General features: G+C 46.6%; 1 protein-coding gene across 1 annotated transcript in view; it reads left to right on the forward strand.

The window, feature by feature from the left end:
- rab21 (RAB21, member RAS oncogene family) overlaps positions 1–17,411 on the forward strand; it is a 31,903-nt gene that overhangs the window by 11,359 nt on the left and 3,133 nt on the right. The window contains exons 2-5 of the mRNA XM_090199198.1: positions 9,678–9,737; positions 12,629–12,736; positions 13,052–13,115; positions 17,231–17,285. Of these exons, the coding sequence (XP_090055324.1) occupies positions 9,678–9,737; positions 12,629–12,736; positions 13,052–13,115; positions 17,231–17,285 (287 nt within the window). The remainder of the gene's footprint in view (positions 1–9,677; positions 9,738–12,628; positions 12,737–13,051; positions 13,116–17,230; positions 17,286–17,411) is intronic.

Genomic DNA, 17,411 nt, shown 5'->3' on the forward strand with positions numbered 1-17,411 from the left:
TCCAGGATCAGGCTGACCAGGACCAGTAAATCTGAATAGTGGGTTATTTTGGCTGGCAATTAGAGGTTCTGGGGCCCTGCTATCTGGGCCCAGCCCCGGGTCCTCTGCTGTACTATCTGGGCCCAGCCCCTGGTCCTCTGCTGTACTGTACTATCTGGGCCCAGCCCCTGGTCCTCTGCTGTACTGTACTATCTGGGCCCAGCCCCTGGTCCTCTGCTGTACTGTACTATCTGGGCCCAGTCCCTGGTCCTCTGCTGTACTGTACTATCTGGGCTCAGCCCCTGATCCTCTGCTGTACTGTACTATCTGGGCCCAGCCCCTGATCCTCTGCTGTACTGTACTATCTGGGCCCAGCCCCTGATCCTCTGTTGTACTGTACTATCTGGGCCCAGCCCCTGATCCTCTGCTGTACTATCTGGGCCCAGTCCCTGGTCCTCTGCTGTACTATCTGGGCCCAGCCCCTGGTCCTCTCTTGTACTATCTGGTTCCAGCTCCAAGCAGAGGGACCTAGCCTAATTATAGTGTCATGTTTATTGGACAACCTGTTGATATGACAACTTAACAGAACCATACTGAGACAAAGTGTTGATGACCATTTACATGGAAAGAAATAGCCTAAATAATGTCAGATTGACAGGCCCTCATGATGTAATGGCAGGTTGACAGGCCCTCATGATGTAATGTCAGGTTGACAGGCCCTCATGATGTAATGGCAGGTATTCATGTCAGGTTAACAGGCCCTCATGATGTAATGGCAGGTATTCATGTCAGGTTAACAGGCCCTCATGATGTAATGGGAGGTATTAATGTCAGGTTGACAGGCTCTCATGATGTAATGGCAGGTATTAATGTCAGGTTGACAGGCCCTCATGATGTAATAGGAGGTATTAATGTCAGGTTGACAGGCCCTCATGATGTAATGGGAGGTATTAATGTCAGGTTGACAGGCCCTCATGATGTAATAGGAGGTATTAATGTCAGGTTGACAGGCCCTCATGATGTAATGGGAGGTATTAATGTCAGGTTGACAGGCCCTCATGATGTAATGGGAGGTATTAATGTCAGGTTGACAGGCCCTCATGATGTAATAGGAGGTATTAATGTCAGGTTGACAGGCCCTCATGATGTAATAGGAGGTATTAATGTCAGGTTGACAGGCCCTCATGATGTAATGGGAGGTATTAATGTCAGGTTGACAGGCCCTCATGATGTAATGGGAGGTATTAATGTCAGGTTGACAGGCCCTCATGATGTAATAGGAGGTATTAATGTCAGGTTGACAGGCCCTCATGATGTAATGGGAGGTATTAATGTCAGGTTGACAGGCCCTCATGATGTAATGGGAGGTATTAATGTCAGGTTGACAGGCCCTCATGATGTAATGGGAGGTATTAATGTCAGGTTGACAGGCCCTCATGATGTAATGGGAGGTATTAATGTCAGGTTGACAGGCCCTCATGATGTAATAGGAGGTATTAATGTCAGGTTGACAGGCCCTCATGATGTAATAGGAGGTATTAATGTCAGGTTGACAGGGAGTAATGTAATGGGAGGTATTAATGTCAGGTTGACAGACCCTCATGATGTAATGGGAGGTATTAATGTCAGGTTGACAGGCCCTCATGATGTAATGTCAGGTTGACAGGCCCTCATGATGTAATGGGAGGTTTTAATGTCAGGTTGACAGGCCCTCATGATGTAATGTCAGGTTGACAGGCCCTCATGATGTAATGGGAGGTATTAATGTCAGGTTGACAGGCCCTCATGATGTAATGGGAGGTATTAATGTCAGGTTAACAGGCCCTCATGATGTAATAGGAGGTATTAATGTCAGGTTGACAGGCCCTCATGATGTAATGGCAGGTATTAATGTCAGGTTGACAGGCCCTCATGATGTAATGGGAGGTATTAATGTCAGGTTGACAGGCTCTCATGATGTAATGGGAGGTATTAATGTCAGGTTGACAGGGAGTAATGTAATGGGAGGTTTTAGGTGTCTGTTTACAGGCCTTTTACTTGGTGACTTCAAGGTGGTCGGTCAATAATGACCTCTGTAGAGAATGACTGCTAAGTGTGTTTTTATTGATCAGATGTAATAGTAGCATATGAGAGAGAGAGGCTGTGCCTCGGTACTGTACAGTCTATAGGTCTAATGGGCTGGGAAATGAAGATCAATCCGACTGGAAATGAAGCTTTCATGTCCTGCTTTTCCATACGCGTCTATGTCTTCCACTCCATCGCGTGTTACATGAGGAACAGAGCCATAATATCCATCTTATGAGGAAGAGATGTGGTAAGGAAACAGTTCAAGGGGATTGGATCAGATTGTTGTAGGAGGTTAAACATCGCTGTGGGAGGTTAAACATCGCTGTGGGAGGTTAAACATCGCTGTGGGAGGTTAAACATCGCTGTGGGAGGTTAAACATCGCTGTAGGAGGTTAAACATCGCTGTGGGAGGTTAAACATCGCTGTGGGAGGTTAAAGATCGCTGTGGGAGGTTAAAGATCGCTGTGGGAGGTTAAAGATCGCTGTGGGAGGTTAAAGATCGCTGTGGGAGGTTAAAGATCGCTGTGGGAGGTTAAAGATCGCTGTGGGAGGTTAAAGATCGCTGTGGGAGGTTAAACATCGCTGTGGGAGGTTAAACATCGCTGTGGGAGGTTAAACATCGCTGTAGGAGGTTAAACATCGCTGTGGGAGGTTAAACATCGCTGTAGGAGGTTAAACATCGCTGTGGGAGGTTAAACATCGCTGTGGGAGGTTAAACATCGCTGTGGGAGGTTAAAGATCGCTGTGGGAGGTTAAAGATCGCTGTGGGAGGTTAAACATCGCTGTGGGAGGTTAAACATCGCTGTGGGAGGTTAAACATCGCTGTGGGAGGTTAAACATCGCTGTGGGAGGTTAAACATCGCTGTAGGAGGCTAAACATCGCTGTAGGAGGTTAAACATCGCTGTGGGAGGTTAAACATCGCTGTGGGAGGTTAAACATCGCTGTGGGAGGTTAAACATCGCTGTGGGAGGTTAAACATCGCTGTGGGAGGTTAAACATCGCTGTGGGAGGTTAAACATCGCTGTGGGAGTTTAAACATCGCTGTAGGAGGTTAAACATCGCTGTGGGAGGTTAAACATCGCTGTGGGAGGTTAAAGATCGCTGTGGGAGTTTAAACATCGCTGTAGGAGGTTAAACATCGCTGTGGGAGGTTAAACATCGCTGTGGGAGGTTAAACATCGCTGTGGGAGGTTAAAGATCGCTGTGGGAGGTTAAACATCGCTGTGGGAGGTTAAAGATCGCTGTGGGAGGTTAAACATCGCTGTGGGAGGTTAAACATCGCTGTGGGAGGTTAAACATCGCTGTAGGAGGCTAAACATCGCTGTAGGAGGTTAAAGATCGCTGTGGGAGGTTAAACATCGCTGTGGGAGGTTAAACATCGCTGTGGGAGGTTAAACATCGCTGTGGGAGGTTAAACATCGCTGTGGGAGGTTAAACATCGCTGTAGGAGGCTAAACATCGCTGTAGGAGGTTAAACATCGCTGTGGGAGGTTAAACATCGCTGTGGGAGGTTAAACATCGCTGTGGGAGGTTAAAGATCGCTGTGGGAGGTTAAAGATCGCTGTGGGAGGTTAAAGATCGCTGTGGGAGGTTAAAGATCGCTGTGGGAGGTTAAAGATCGCTGTGGGAGGTTAAAGATCGCTGTGGGAGGTTAAAGATCGCTGTGGGAGGTTAAAGATCGCTGTGGGAGGTTAAAGATCGCTGTGGGAGGTTAAAGATCGCTGTGGGAGGTTAAAGATCGCTGTGGGAGGTTAAAGATCGCTGTGGGAGGTTAAAGATCGCTGTGGGAGGTTAAAGATTGCTGTGGGAGGTTAAACATCGCTGTGGGAAGCTTGGACGTTGAGCTGAGCTGACCCTGGGGATTGGATCAGATTGTTGTAGGAGGTTAAACATCGCTGTAGGAGGTTAAACATCGTTGTAGGAACCTTGGACGTTGACCTGAGCTGACCTTGTAGACTCCAGCTGCTGCGTGTACAGTAAAATAAGCAGACATGGGGGGGAGGCCCACAGCCTGGTCATCTGCCGACAGATCCACAGGCCCACAGCCTGGCCATCTGCCGACAGATCCACAGGCCCACAGCCTGGCCATCTGCCGACAGATCCACAGGCCCACAGCCTGGCCATCTGCCGACAGATCCACAGGCCCACAGCCTGGCCATCTGCCGACAGATCCACAGGCCCACAGCCTGGCCATCTGCCGACAGATCCACAGGCCCACAGCCTGGCCATCTGCCGACAGATCCACAGGCCCACAGCCTGGCCATCTGCCGACAGATCCACAGACTCATGAATGTGTTAAACCATCAATTTGGCAGCGAGTTGAGCTCTGGTTCTGCTCCCTTGGAGAACAACTGTTTCTTTGGGTTGCTGTAGTCATTATATCTGCTGTCTGAAAGGTCTCTGACTCACTTCCTCACTTCCCCCTTTTCCTTGTCTAGTTTGCTATAGGAGACCAATGCAAATTAAAGTCTGCCTGGAAGTTATTTATTTTATATCTAGTTTTTAATAATATAACTAGGCAAGTCAGTTAAGAACAAATTCTTATTTACACCGGCTGTGTCTCAACAAAGTACTGAGTAAAGGGTCTGAATACTTATGTAAATGTGATATATGTATTTTTTATATATATATATATATTTATTTTTTTTAAATATAAATTAGCAAAAAAAATAACTTTTTGCTTTGTCATTATGGGGTATTGTGTGTAGATTGATGAGGGTGGAAAAAACAATTTAATCAATTTTAGAATAAGTCTGTAACCCAACAGTATGGAAAAAGTCAAGCGGTCTGAATGCGCTGTATTTATTTATTTATTTATTTATTTTACCTTTATTTAACCAGGTAGGCAAGTTGAGAACAAGTTCTCATTTACAATTGCGACCTGGCCAAGATAAAGCAAAGCAGTTCGACAGATACAACAACACAGAGTTACACATGGAGTAAAACAAACATACAGTCAATAATAAAGTATAAACAAGTCTATATACAATGTGAGCAAATGAGGTGAGAAGGGAGGTAAAGGCAAAAAAGGCCTTGGTGGCAAGGTAAATACAATATAGCAAGTAAAACACTGGAATGGTAGTTTTGCAATGGAAGAATGTGCAAAGTAGAAATAAAAATAATGGGGTGCAAAGGAGCAAAATAAATAAATAAATTAAATACAGTTGGGAAAGAGGTAGTTGATAGGGCTAAATTATATGTGGGCTATGTACAGGTGCAGTAATCTGTGAGCTGCTCTGACAGTTGGTGCTTAAAGCTAGTGAGGGAGATAAGTGTTTCCAGTTTCAGAGATTTTTGTAGTTCGTTCCAGTCATTGGCAGCAGAGAACTGGAAAGAGAGGCGGCCAAAGAAAGAATTGGTTTTGGGGGTGACAAGAGAGATATACCTGCTGGAGCGTGTGCTGTATGTGATAGGACTACCATGTGTAAAACACAACAAGAAGACTGCGGTCCCGTACAGCACAACAAGAAGAGCCGTGCTTACTGGGGTGTAACCATGTCGGCCTAACCGATGTGAAACGGCTAGCTAGTTAGCGGTGGTGCGCGTTAATAGCGTTTCAATCGGTGACGTCACTCGCTCTGAGACCAGGAAGTAGTTGTTCCCCTTTGCTCTGCAAGGGGTCGTGGCTACTGTGGAGTGATGGGTAACGATGCTTCGAGGGTGGCTGTTGTCTATGTGTGCAGAGGATCCCTGGTTCGAGCCCAGGTAGGGGCGAGGAGTGGGACAGAACATATACTGTGACATCGGCCCTCAATGGAATGTTATGAATGCCCATCCGTGTGTGAATGCTCATCCGTGTGTTAGGCCCATCCGTGTGTAAAAACAGGTCGTTGCATTGGCTTTATTAGTCCTGATTCCTGTGACTAATCAATCTGTCTTTTTAAACTCTGAATATCAGCTACCTGACTTTATCAGGAGGAGATATATCCTGAGTCTATTTGTAATGTTGTTTACACAGTGAGAAATGCAGAAGGATTTTCTTTACAAAACTCTAAACCACTGATTTCTAAAAGTTTCAGTCTCGTTACTTTGTGGTCCATTTTATCTCCAGCCTGAAGGCTCCAGAAAATGCCACATACTCTTTCTACCGTATCCTATATCTGCTACATGATTGATGTTAGATTTGTTTGTTTTTTTGTGTTGGTGGAAAGCTGCAGCGACCGATCTCTCCAACAGCATGCTGGGAATGGACAAGATAAATATTTTATGCCCCTGCCTTTGACAAAGTGGGCACTTCTTATCACCGGGCGACATCAGCGCTCACCTAAAAAAGCCAATATGCCACTGGTTGAGAGATATTGTCGTTGTTTTTGGGCAGAATTATGTGAGGTTTTATGTGTTGTTGGGGGATGCGTCTTGGTCAGTTGAGCTCAGAAAATGTCGCCCTTGTCAACCTTGCCTGATGAGCCGTCCGACCCTCGTCTCACCTCATCCCTATCTCTCTCTCTCTCTCTGTCAGAGCTCTTTGTGTCTCTCCCTCAGACCCCAATTCTCCCCAGGGCACTTTATTTATTCTTCTGTTAGTCTCCACCTCTTCAGAGCAGACAAAGGCTTTTTATTGGTCAGTCAGTCATCAATGGGCTGGTCCTGGCTGAGAGACCGAGGCTCCAGGCAGACAGCCAGGCCATTAGCTCTGCCCAGAGCCGACTATAGATCCTGGTCAGCTCTAGAAGCTAATGAGAGGATGCTGGGTAAAAACACCCTCCTGCTGGAGGAAAGGCTCTGTGATTGTGATGTGGTATGTTGTCTGAGTTCACACCTTTTTTTTTTTTTTTACTTTCATTGTTAGTTTCTGTCTTGGAGGAGAACGAGATGCTTTGGAGGTAACTGGTTTAGTTGTGGGGCAGGGAGTCGGTCTTTATGCCCTCCTCCACCAAGGCACATTTTTGAACGTGTCTCTAGCCTAACTGGGCATCTTGGATGCCTGGGTGAAGCGTGTGGAAATGGCCTGGTCTGTGTTGTCTCGTCTTACACCTGCAGAAAGAAGAACCATAGCGACAGGTCAACATTTGAGAGGCGTTGCGTCATGTATGAACTGAACACTGATGGTCAATAATTGACCCTGGCTGTCATACCTCACACAGTAGGCTTTGTCTTCAGACTACTTTCCCTGACATTCATTAGCTCCCCAATGTATTTAAAATGTTGTTTTTTTTTTACCCCTTTTTCCTCCCCATTTTCTGGGTATCCAATTTAACCAGGGCCCGTGCCAATTGGTAGTTGGTCTTGTCCCATAGCTGCAACTCCCGTACGGACTCGGGAGAGGCGAAGGTCAAGAGCCGCGGGGCTTCCGAAACACGACCCCGCCAAGCCACACTTCTTCTTGACACAATGTTCGCTTAACCCCGAAGCCAGCCGCACCAATGTGTCGGAGGAAACTCCGTACAGCTGACAACCGTGCATCTCGCTCAGCCCGCCACGAGGAGCGTGATGGGACGAGGACATCCCATGTGACCAAACCCTCCCCTAATCCGGATGACGCTGGGCCAATTGTGCGCCGCCTCATGCGTCTCCCGGGTCGCGGTCGGCTGCGACACAGCCTGGAATCGAACTGGGGTCTGTAGTGACGCAGCTAGCACCACTGCTCCCCAGTGTTTTAACAAGACCTAGTCATCCCATCGGTATCCTCAGGTTTTCCTGGATTAGCCTACGCGACTGAGCTGTTCTGCTGTACTATCTGGTTACCGTGGATACAGGGGACTGACTGGAATTCTAGAACCCTGCTGAGCAACACCTGATTGTGATCATGTGCTTGTGGACTGAGAGCGGTGATGCAATGTGTCCTCAGATAGCCTAGGAAATCTGGCTGGGCCTTAATGACATTAGCAGATGTTGTTGTATCTTCATGCTGTTTTGAGCTATTTTAAAACTCATTATCTGTTTCTCGCTGTTTCTCTCACTCTCTCCAACTGTCAGTTCTTGTAAAAATCTAAAGCTCCCGAGGCAGGCAGATGCTGAGATGTCAGTCAGAGAAAGAAATTAGGATCTCCTTTCTGGTAATCTTTCCTCTGACGGTCGGGTGAATTCTAAAGTTACTGCCTAGCCTTTCCTGAGTAGAACTCCTATTCTGCCTTCATTTCTCATCAGAGCTCTTTTCATTATGGAATCTCTTTATGTCTTAATGAGGAAGAGAATGGAGAGATGATGATGTTACCGCAACAGAGATGCTTAGAAACCAGATCATTACTGTGGATGAGAACAGAATGACTTAACTTACTAAAGTTGTCAAAGTATATGGTGTAGTTCTTACATTACATTAAGAAGGAACGTGTTCCCCACCTGAACGGTGTTTCCAGGTAGATAACTGGGCTAAAAGGGGATGGTTTTCCAGGTAGATAACTGGGCTAAAAGGGGATGGTTTTCCAGGTAGATAACTGGGCTAAAAGGGGATGGTTTTCCAGGTAGATAACTGGGCTAAAAGGGGATGGTTTTCCAGGTAGATAACTGGGCTAAAAGGGGATGGTTTTCCAGGTAGATAACTGGGCTAAAAGGGGATGGTTTTCCAGGTAGATAACTGGGCTAAAAGGGGATGGTTTTCCAGGTAGATAACTGGGCTAAAAGGGGATGGGTTTTCCAGGTAGATAACTGGGCTAAAAGGGGATGGGTTTTCCAGGTAGATAACTGGGCTAAAAGGGGATGGGTTTTCCAGGTAGATAACTGGGCTAAAAGGGGATGGGTTTTCCAGGTAGATAACTGGGCTAAAAGGGATGGTTTTTCCAGGTAGATAACTGGGCTAAAAGGGGATGGTTTTTCCAGGTAGATAACTGGGCTAAAAGGGGATGGTTTTTCCAGGTAGATAACTGGGCTAAAAGGGGATGGTTTTTCCAGGTAGATAACTGGGCTAAAAGGGGATGGTTTTTCCAGGTAGATAACTGGGCTAAAAGGGGATGGTTTTTCCAGGTAGATAACTGGGCTAAAAGGGGATGGTTTTTCCAGGTAGATAACTGGGCTAAAAGGGGATGGTTTTTCCAGGTAGATAACTGGGCTAAAAGGGGATGGTTTTCCACATCCACTGCCAGGTAAGACTTGGCAACGGGGAGCCTGTCCCTGTTCACCAGGGCCCGTGGCACAGCTGACGTCTGTCCCTGTTCACCAGGGCCCGTGGCACAGCTGACGTCTGTCCCTGTTCACCAGGGCCCGTGTCTCAGCTGACGTCTGTCCCTGTTCACCTGGGCCCGTGTCTCAGCTGACGTCTGTCCCTGTTCACCAGGGCCCGTGTCTCAGCTGACGTCTGTCCCTGTTCACCAGGGCCCGTGTCTCAGCTGACGTCTGTCCCTGTTCACCAGGGCCCGTGTCTCAGCTGACGCCTGTCCCTGTTCACCAGGGCCCGTGTCTCAGCTGACGTCTGTCCCTGTTCACCAGGGCCCGTGTCTCAGCTGACGTCTGTCCCTGTTCACCAGGGCCCGTGGCACAGCTGACGTCTGTCCCTGTTCACCAGGGCCCGTGGCACAGCTGACGTCTGTCCCTGTTCACCAGGGCCCGTGTCTCAGCTGATGTCTGTCCCTGCTGTTGTCTGTCCCTACCTTGTTGATAGGAGCTGAATCTAGTTAATACTGTGTCAGTTAAAACAGGGCCTGTTACTGTGTGTGTTTCTCCAGACACAAGACTTAATGTGTTTTGTCTCTTCCAGGCGTCCTTCCTCACCAAGAAGCTCAACATCACAGGGAAGAGGGTGAACCTTGCCATATGGGTAAGGCCTGCTCTCTCTCTCTCTCAGCGTGTCGGACACTCCTCTGGGTCTCAAATGGCATCCTGTTCTCTACATGGTGCACTGTTTTTGACCAGAGCTCATATGGGGAACAGGATGTAGATCCCTTCATCTGCTTTGACTTCCTGTTCCTCCTCGAAGAAATGATATGGTCCTGCAGTGATCTCTCTCTCTCTCTGTGTCCTATAACATATGGTCCTGCAGTGATCTCTCTCTCTCTCTCTCTCTGTGTCCTATAACATATGGTCCTGCAGTGATCTCCCTGTCCTATAACATATGGTCCTGCAGTGATCTCTCTGTCCTATAACATATGGTCCTGCAGTGATCTCTCTGTCCTATAACATATGGTCCTGCAGTGATCTCTCCCTGTCCTATAACATATGGTCCTGCAGTGATCTCTCTCTGTCCTATAACATATGGTCCTGCAGTGATCTCTCTCTGTCCTATAACATATGGTCCTGCAGTGATCTCTCTCTCTCTCTCTGTCCTATAACATATGGTCCTGCAGTGATCTCTCTCTCTCTCTCTCTCTGTCCTATAACATATGGTCCTGCAGTGATCTCTCCCTGTCCTATAACATATGGTCCTGCAGTGATCTCTCTCTGTCCTATAACATATGGTCCTGCAGTGATCTCTCTGTCCTATAACATATGGTCCTGCAGTGATCTCTCTGTCCTGTAACATATGGTCCTGCAGTGATCTCTCTCTCTCTCCTGTAACATATGGTCCTGCAGTGATCTCTCCCTGTCCTATAACATATGGTCCTGCAGTGATCTCCCTGTCCTGTAACATATGGTCCTGCAGTGATCTCTCTCTGTCCTGTAACATATGGTCCTGCAGTGATCTCTCCCTGTCCTATAACATATGGTCCTGCAGTGATCTCTCTGTCCTATAACATATGGTCCTGCAGTGATCTCCCTGTCCTATAACATATGGTCCTGCAGTGATCTCTCTCTGTCCTGTAACATATGGTCCTGCAGTGATCTCCCTGTCCTATAACATATGGTCCTGCAGTGATCTCTCCCTGTCCTATAACATATGGTCCTGCAGTGATCTCTCCCTGTCCTATAACATATGGTCCTGCAGTGATCTCTCTGTCCTATAACATATGGTCCTGCAGTGATCTCCCTGTCCTATAACATATGGTCCTGCAGTGATCTCTCTCTGTCCTATAACATATGGTCCTGCAGTGATCTCTCTGTCCTATAACATATGGTCCTGCAGTGATCTCTCCCTGTCCTATAACATATGGTCCTGCAGGGATCTCTCTCTGTCCTATAACATATGGTCCTGCAGTGATCTCCCTGTCCTATAACATATGGTCCTGCAGTGATCTCTCTCTGTCCTATAACATATGGTCCTGCAGTGATCTCCCTGTCCTATAACATATGGTCCTGCAGTGATCTCTCTCTCTCTGTCCTATAACATATGGTCCTGCAGTGATCTCTCTCTGTCCTATAACATATGGTCCTGCAGTGATCTCTCCCTGTCCTATAACATATGGTCCTGCAGTGATCTCTCCCTGTCCTATAACATATGGTCCTGCAGTGATCTCTCTCTGTCCTGTAACATATGGTCCTGCAGTGATCTCTCTCTGTCCTGTAACATATGGTCCTGCAGTGATCTCGCTCTCTCCTGTAACATATGGTCCTGCAGTGATCTCTCCCTGTCCTATAACATATGGTCCTGCAGTGATCTCTCTCTGTCCTGTAACATATGGTCCTGCAGTGATCTCTCTCTGTCCTATAACATATGGTCCTGCAGTGATCTCTCTCTCTCTCTGTCCTATAACATATGGTCCTGCAGTGATCTCTCTCTGTCCTGTAACATATGGTCCTGCAGTGATCTCCCTGTCCTATAACATATGGTCCTGCAGTGATCTCTCTCTGTCCTGTAACATATGGTCCTGCAGTGATCTCTCTCTGTCCTGTAACATATGGTCCTGCAGTGATCTCTCTCTGTCCTGTAACATATGGTCCTGCAGTGATCTCTCCCTGTCCTATAACATATGGTCCTGCAGTGATCTCTCTCTCTCTGTCCTATAACATATGGTCCTGCAGTGATCTCTCCCTGTCCTATAACATATGGTCCTGCAGTGATCTCTCCCTGTCCTATAACATATGGTCCTGCAGTGATCTCTCTCTCTCTCTGTCCTATAACATATGGTCCTGCAGTGATCTCTCCCTGTCCTATAACATATGGTCCTGCAGTGATCTCTCCCTGTCCTATAACATATGGTCCTGCAGTGATCTCTCTCTGTCCTGTAACATATGGTCCTGCAGTGATCTCTCTCTGTCCTGTAACATATGGTCCTGCAGTGATCTCTCTCTGTCCTGTAACATATGGTCCTGCAGTGATCTCTCCCTGTCCTATAACATATGGTCCTGCAGTGATCTCTCTCTCTCTGTCCTATAACATATGGTCCTGCAGTGATCTCTCTCTGTCCTATAACATATGGTCCTGCAGTGATCTCTCTCTGTTCTATAACATATGGTCCTGCAGTGATCTCTCCCTGTCCTATAACATATGGTCCTGCAGTGATCTCTCTCTGTCCTGTAACATATGGTCCTGCCTCATTTGATGCAATAGGAACAGGAATTCGGCATCCATTCTGATTCGAGTCAGTCTGTTGCAGGCAGGGAGAGATGCATAATTTACATTATTTGGCTGAATCAGTCTGGCTTGCAGGTGTTTCTTCCTGGTGTGTAATGTTGTTCTCACCACCAATCTGTAGCCAGTCACTGTTCCATGTCAAACAGTCTTTTTCCAGAGGCTTGAACAGTGGACTCTCTCTCTCTCTCTCTCTCTCTCTCTCTCTCTCTCTCTCTCTCTCTCTCTCTCTCTCGCTCTCGCTCTCGCTCTCTCTACCCCAGGATACAGCAGGTCAGGAGCGGTTCCACGCGTTAGGTCCCATCTACTACAGAGACTCCAACGGAGCCATATTGGTCTATGACATCACAGATGAGGACTCATTCCAGAAGGTAGCTATGATCTCCTCAGAGAGAACAGGGGAGAGCCGTGTCCCAAAGAGCACCCTATTCCCTATACAGTGCACTACATTTGACCAGGGCCCCATAGGGAAACGGGGTGCTATTAGGAACACGGCCTCTGGAGAGAAGAACATCATTTAAAAAATGAGTTACATAGAAATGTCAAGGTGTATTATTATGGAAAATGGTGTCTTTTGATTTACATATTCATATTTAATTTGCATCGGTGTCTCTGTGTTCTGATGGTGAAATGTTGTTTTCTTGGACTGTAAATCGATGTCGAAATGTAATGTTTTTGCTTTGTAGGTGAAAAACTGGGTGAAAGAATTGAGGAAAATGTTGGGGAACGAGATTTGTTTATGTATAGTAGGTAAGTTATTGCAGACCACAGCTAACGTTTCACTTTTCAACACTTCTTTTATTTGTTTGTCTCATTTCACCCTGTAAATGGATCCATCTTGGGCAGGTAGCCTAGTGGATAGAGGTAGGGTAGTGGTTAGAGGTAGCCTAGTGGTTAGAGGTAGCCTAGTGGTTGAGGTAGCCTAGTGGATAGAGGTAGGGTAGTGGTTAGAGGTAGCCTAGTGGTTAGAGGTAGGGTAGTGGTTAGAGGTAGCCTAGTGGTTAGAGGTAGCCTAGTGGTTAGAGGTAGCCTAGTGGTTAGAGGTAGCCTAGTGGTTAGAGGTAGCCTAGTGGTTAGAGGTAGCCTAGTGGTTAGAGGTAGCCTAGTGGTTAGAGGTAGCCTAGTGGTTAGAGGTAGCCTAGTGGTTAGAGGTAGCCTAGTGGTTAGAGGTAGCCTAGTGGTTAGAGGTAGCCTAGTGGTTAGAGGTAGCCTAGTGGTTAGAGGTAGCCTAGTGGTTAGAGGTAGCCTAGTGGTTAGAGGTAGCCTAGTGGTTAGAGGTAGCCTAGTGGTTAGAGGTAGCCTAGTGGTTAGAGGTGGGGTGGCCTAGTGGTTAGAGGCGGGGTGGCCTAGTGGTTAGAGCGTTGGACTAGTAACCGAAAGGTTGCAAGTTCGATTCCCCGAGCTGACAGGGTACAAATCTGTCGTTCTGCCCCTGAACAGGCAGTTAACCCTCTGTTCCCCGATAGGCTGTCATTGTAAATAAGAATGTGTTCTTAACTGACTTGCCTAGTTAAATAAAGGTAAAAAAAATAATTGTAAAAAGTGGCGCGGAGAATTTAGTTTAGTTACGGGGCCCTGCAATTAAATATAAATCCTAATAATTTCATTATAATTTTGCCAGGATGGAGGGAGTCTATTATATACACTGCTCAAAAAAATGAAGGGAACACTTAAACAACACAATGTAACTCCAAGTCAATCACACTTCTGTGAAATCAAACTGTCCACTTAGGAAGCAACACTGATTTGACAATACATTTCACATGCTGTTGTGCAAATGGAATAGACAACAGGTGGAAATTATAGGCAATTAGCAAGACACCCCCAATAAAGGAGTGGTTCTGCAGGTGGTGACCACAGACCACTTCTCAGTTCCTACGCTTCCTGGCTGATGTTTTGGTCACTTTTGAATGCTGGCGGTGCTTTCACTCTAGTGGTAGCATGAGACGGAGTCTACAACCCACACAAGTGGCTCAGGTAGTGCAGCTCATCCAGGATGGCACATCAATGTGAGCTGTGGCAAGGTTTGCTGTGTCCGTCAGCGTAGTTTCCAGAGCATGGAGGCGCTACCAGGAGACAGGCCAGTACATCAGGAGACGTGGAGGAAGCCGTAGGAGGGCAACAACCCAGCAGCAGGACCGCTACCTCCGCCTTTGTAGGAGGTAGCGGGAGGAGGAGGAGGAGCACTGCCAGAGCCCTTCAAAATGACCTCCAGCAGGCCACAAATGTGCATGTGTCTGCTCAAACGTGCAGACTCCATGAGGGTGGTATGATGGCCCGACGTCCACAGGTGGGGGTTGTGCTTACAGCCCAACACCGTGCAGGACGTTTGGCATTTGCCAGAGAACACCAAGATTGGCAAATTCGCCACTGGCGCCCTGTGCTCTTCACAGATGAAAGCAGGTTCACACTGAGCACGTGACAGAGTCTGGAGACGCGGTGGAGCACGTTCTGCTGCCTGCAACATCCTCCAGTAGGACCGGTTTGGTGGGTCAGTCATGGTGTGGGGTGGCATTTCTTTGGGCGGCCAGTGGTAGCCTGACTGCCATTAGGTACCGAGATGAGATCCTCAGACCCCTTGTGAGACCATATGCTGGTGCGGTTGGCCCTGGGTTCCTCCTAATGCAAGACAATACTAGACCTCATGTGGCTGGAGTATCAGCAGTTCCTGCAAGAGGAAGGCATTGATGCTATGGACTGGCCCGCCCGTTCCCCAGACCTGAATCGAGCACCAATTGAGCACATCTGGGACATCATGTCTCGCTCCATCCACCACAGACTGTCCAGGAGTTGGCAGATGCTTTAGTCCAGGTCTGGGAGGAGATCCCTCAGGAGACCATCTGCCACCTCATCAGGAGCATGCCCAGGCGTTGTAGGGAGGTCATACAGGCACGTGGAGGCCACACACACTACTGAGCCTCATTTTGACTTGTTTTAAGGACATTACATCAGTTGGATCAGCCTGTAGTGTGGTTTTCCACTTTAATTTTGAGTGGCCTTCCAAATCCAGACCTCCATGGGTTGATACATTTGATTTCCATTGATCATTTTTGTGTGATTTTTGTTGTCAGCACATTCAACTATGTAAAGAAAAAAGTATTTAATAAGAATATTTCATTCATTCAGATCTAGGATGTGTTATTTTAGTGTTCCCTTTATTTTTTTGGAGCAGTGTACTTTGTTTGTCTCTGATATTCTCTTGCCTCCAAATTTCAGTCACAGAAGACCAGCTGGTCGGACAGCTAAATGTGCTTCAGACACATCCCGTTGCTCTCTCCCTCTGAAATGTCAAAGCCTACAACTTTCAACCCTGACGTTCAGTCTTCTCCGACCAGCAGCTAGGGAACCTTTTCAAATGCAGCACGAGTTGCACGGAGTAGATCATTGTTGACATTGTTGTGGTGACATCCTCCTCAATATTTATGTGATAGCGTAACTACAGCCCGACACCCGTACGGGATTTGTGGTTCCGACACTGATTTTAGGGAGGCAAAAGTCACCGATTTTGATATTGGTTTTTAGATGTGGCATGAAAAACACACTTTTTTTCACAAATTGTGTTCTAAAGATTTAACAGATACTCAAAATTGTGATTTCTTAACGAAAAATTAAAAATAACGCATAATTTAAGAACCTAGAGAGGAACCAGGCTCTGATGGGTGGCCAGTCCTCTTCTGGCTGTGCCTGGTGGAGATTATAACAGAACATGGCCAAGATGTTCAAATGTTCATAGATGACCTGCAGGGTCAGATAATAATAATAATAATAATAATAATAATCACATATTGGTCAACCGATTTTATGGGATCTCATCTTAACTAGACTAACTGCTATTTTAATAGTTTGTTTTCTCACAAAAATGAGGGGGGGGGATGACCCAATACTGAACAAAAATATTAACGCAACGATTTCAACAATTTTACTGAGTTTACTGATTTTACAGTTCATACAAGGAATTTGGTCAATTAAAATGAATGCATTAGTCCCTAATCTATGGATTTCACATGACTGGGCAGGGGTGCAGCCATAGGTTGACCTGGGAGGGCGTAGGCCCACCCACTTGGGAGCCGGGCCCATCCACTGAGCAATCAGAATAATTTTTTCCCCCAAAAGGGCTTTATTACAGACAGAAATTATGGTAGAGAAATTAACATTCAATCCCCTGGCAATGGCTTTGGTGCCAATTGCACGCTCCCTCAAAACTTAACTTCTGTGACATTGTGTTGTGTGACAACTGCAATTATTTTTAGTGGCCCTTTATTGTCCCCAGCACAAGGTGCACCTATGTAATGAGCATGGCGTTTAATCAGCTTCTTGATACGCCACACCTGTCAGGTGGATGGGATTATCTTTGCAAAGGAGAAATGTTCACTAACGGGAATGTAAAATACATTTGTGCACAACATTTGAGAGAAATAAACGTTTTTTGTCAGTATGGAACATTTCTGCAGTATTTTATTTCAGCTGTTGAGACATGGGACCAACACTTTACATGTTGCATGTTATGTTTTTGTTCACACACACACACACACACACACACACACACACACACACACACACACACACACACACACACACACACACACACACACATACATATATGTGTGTGTGTGTGTGTGCGCACACTGAACAAAAATATAACATGCAATTTGGTGTAATTGTGTGTGGTGGTCATTGACTCGTGATCTACAATGCAGGAGTTAAACTAACGCTGTCACATGAGAGGGTTCTAACCTCCATGGTCTCTTCCTGGTTAAATAAAGTGTGCCTTCAATCTACTAGACGTACAGTTGGTGGTGCTAATGTTTTAAATATACACAGTATGTGGTCTCTAAACTAATACATCCTCTTTGTTCTTCTCTTAGGTAATAAAGTAGATCTGGAGAAGGAGAGACATGTATCGGTTGAAGAGGCAGAAGGGTTCGTTTTGTCACTCTTCTCCTGTAACTGTACCGTAGCGAGACCTTGTACAGCAGGCGGTGTTCAGTCTTATCAGTTTATGGTGCTGTACTGCTGTTGCAGTACCTTTTTCATAACGGTGTCTAA

Source organism: Oncorhynchus mykiss, chromosome 15 (assembly GCF_057628025.1).
Source record: "Oncorhynchus mykiss isolate SJ-2025 chromosome 15, ASM5762802v1, whole genome shotgun sequence".
In the NCBI taxonomy this organism is placed as follows: Eukaryota; Metazoa; Chordata; class Actinopteri; order Salmoniformes; family Salmonidae; genus Oncorhynchus; species Oncorhynchus mykiss.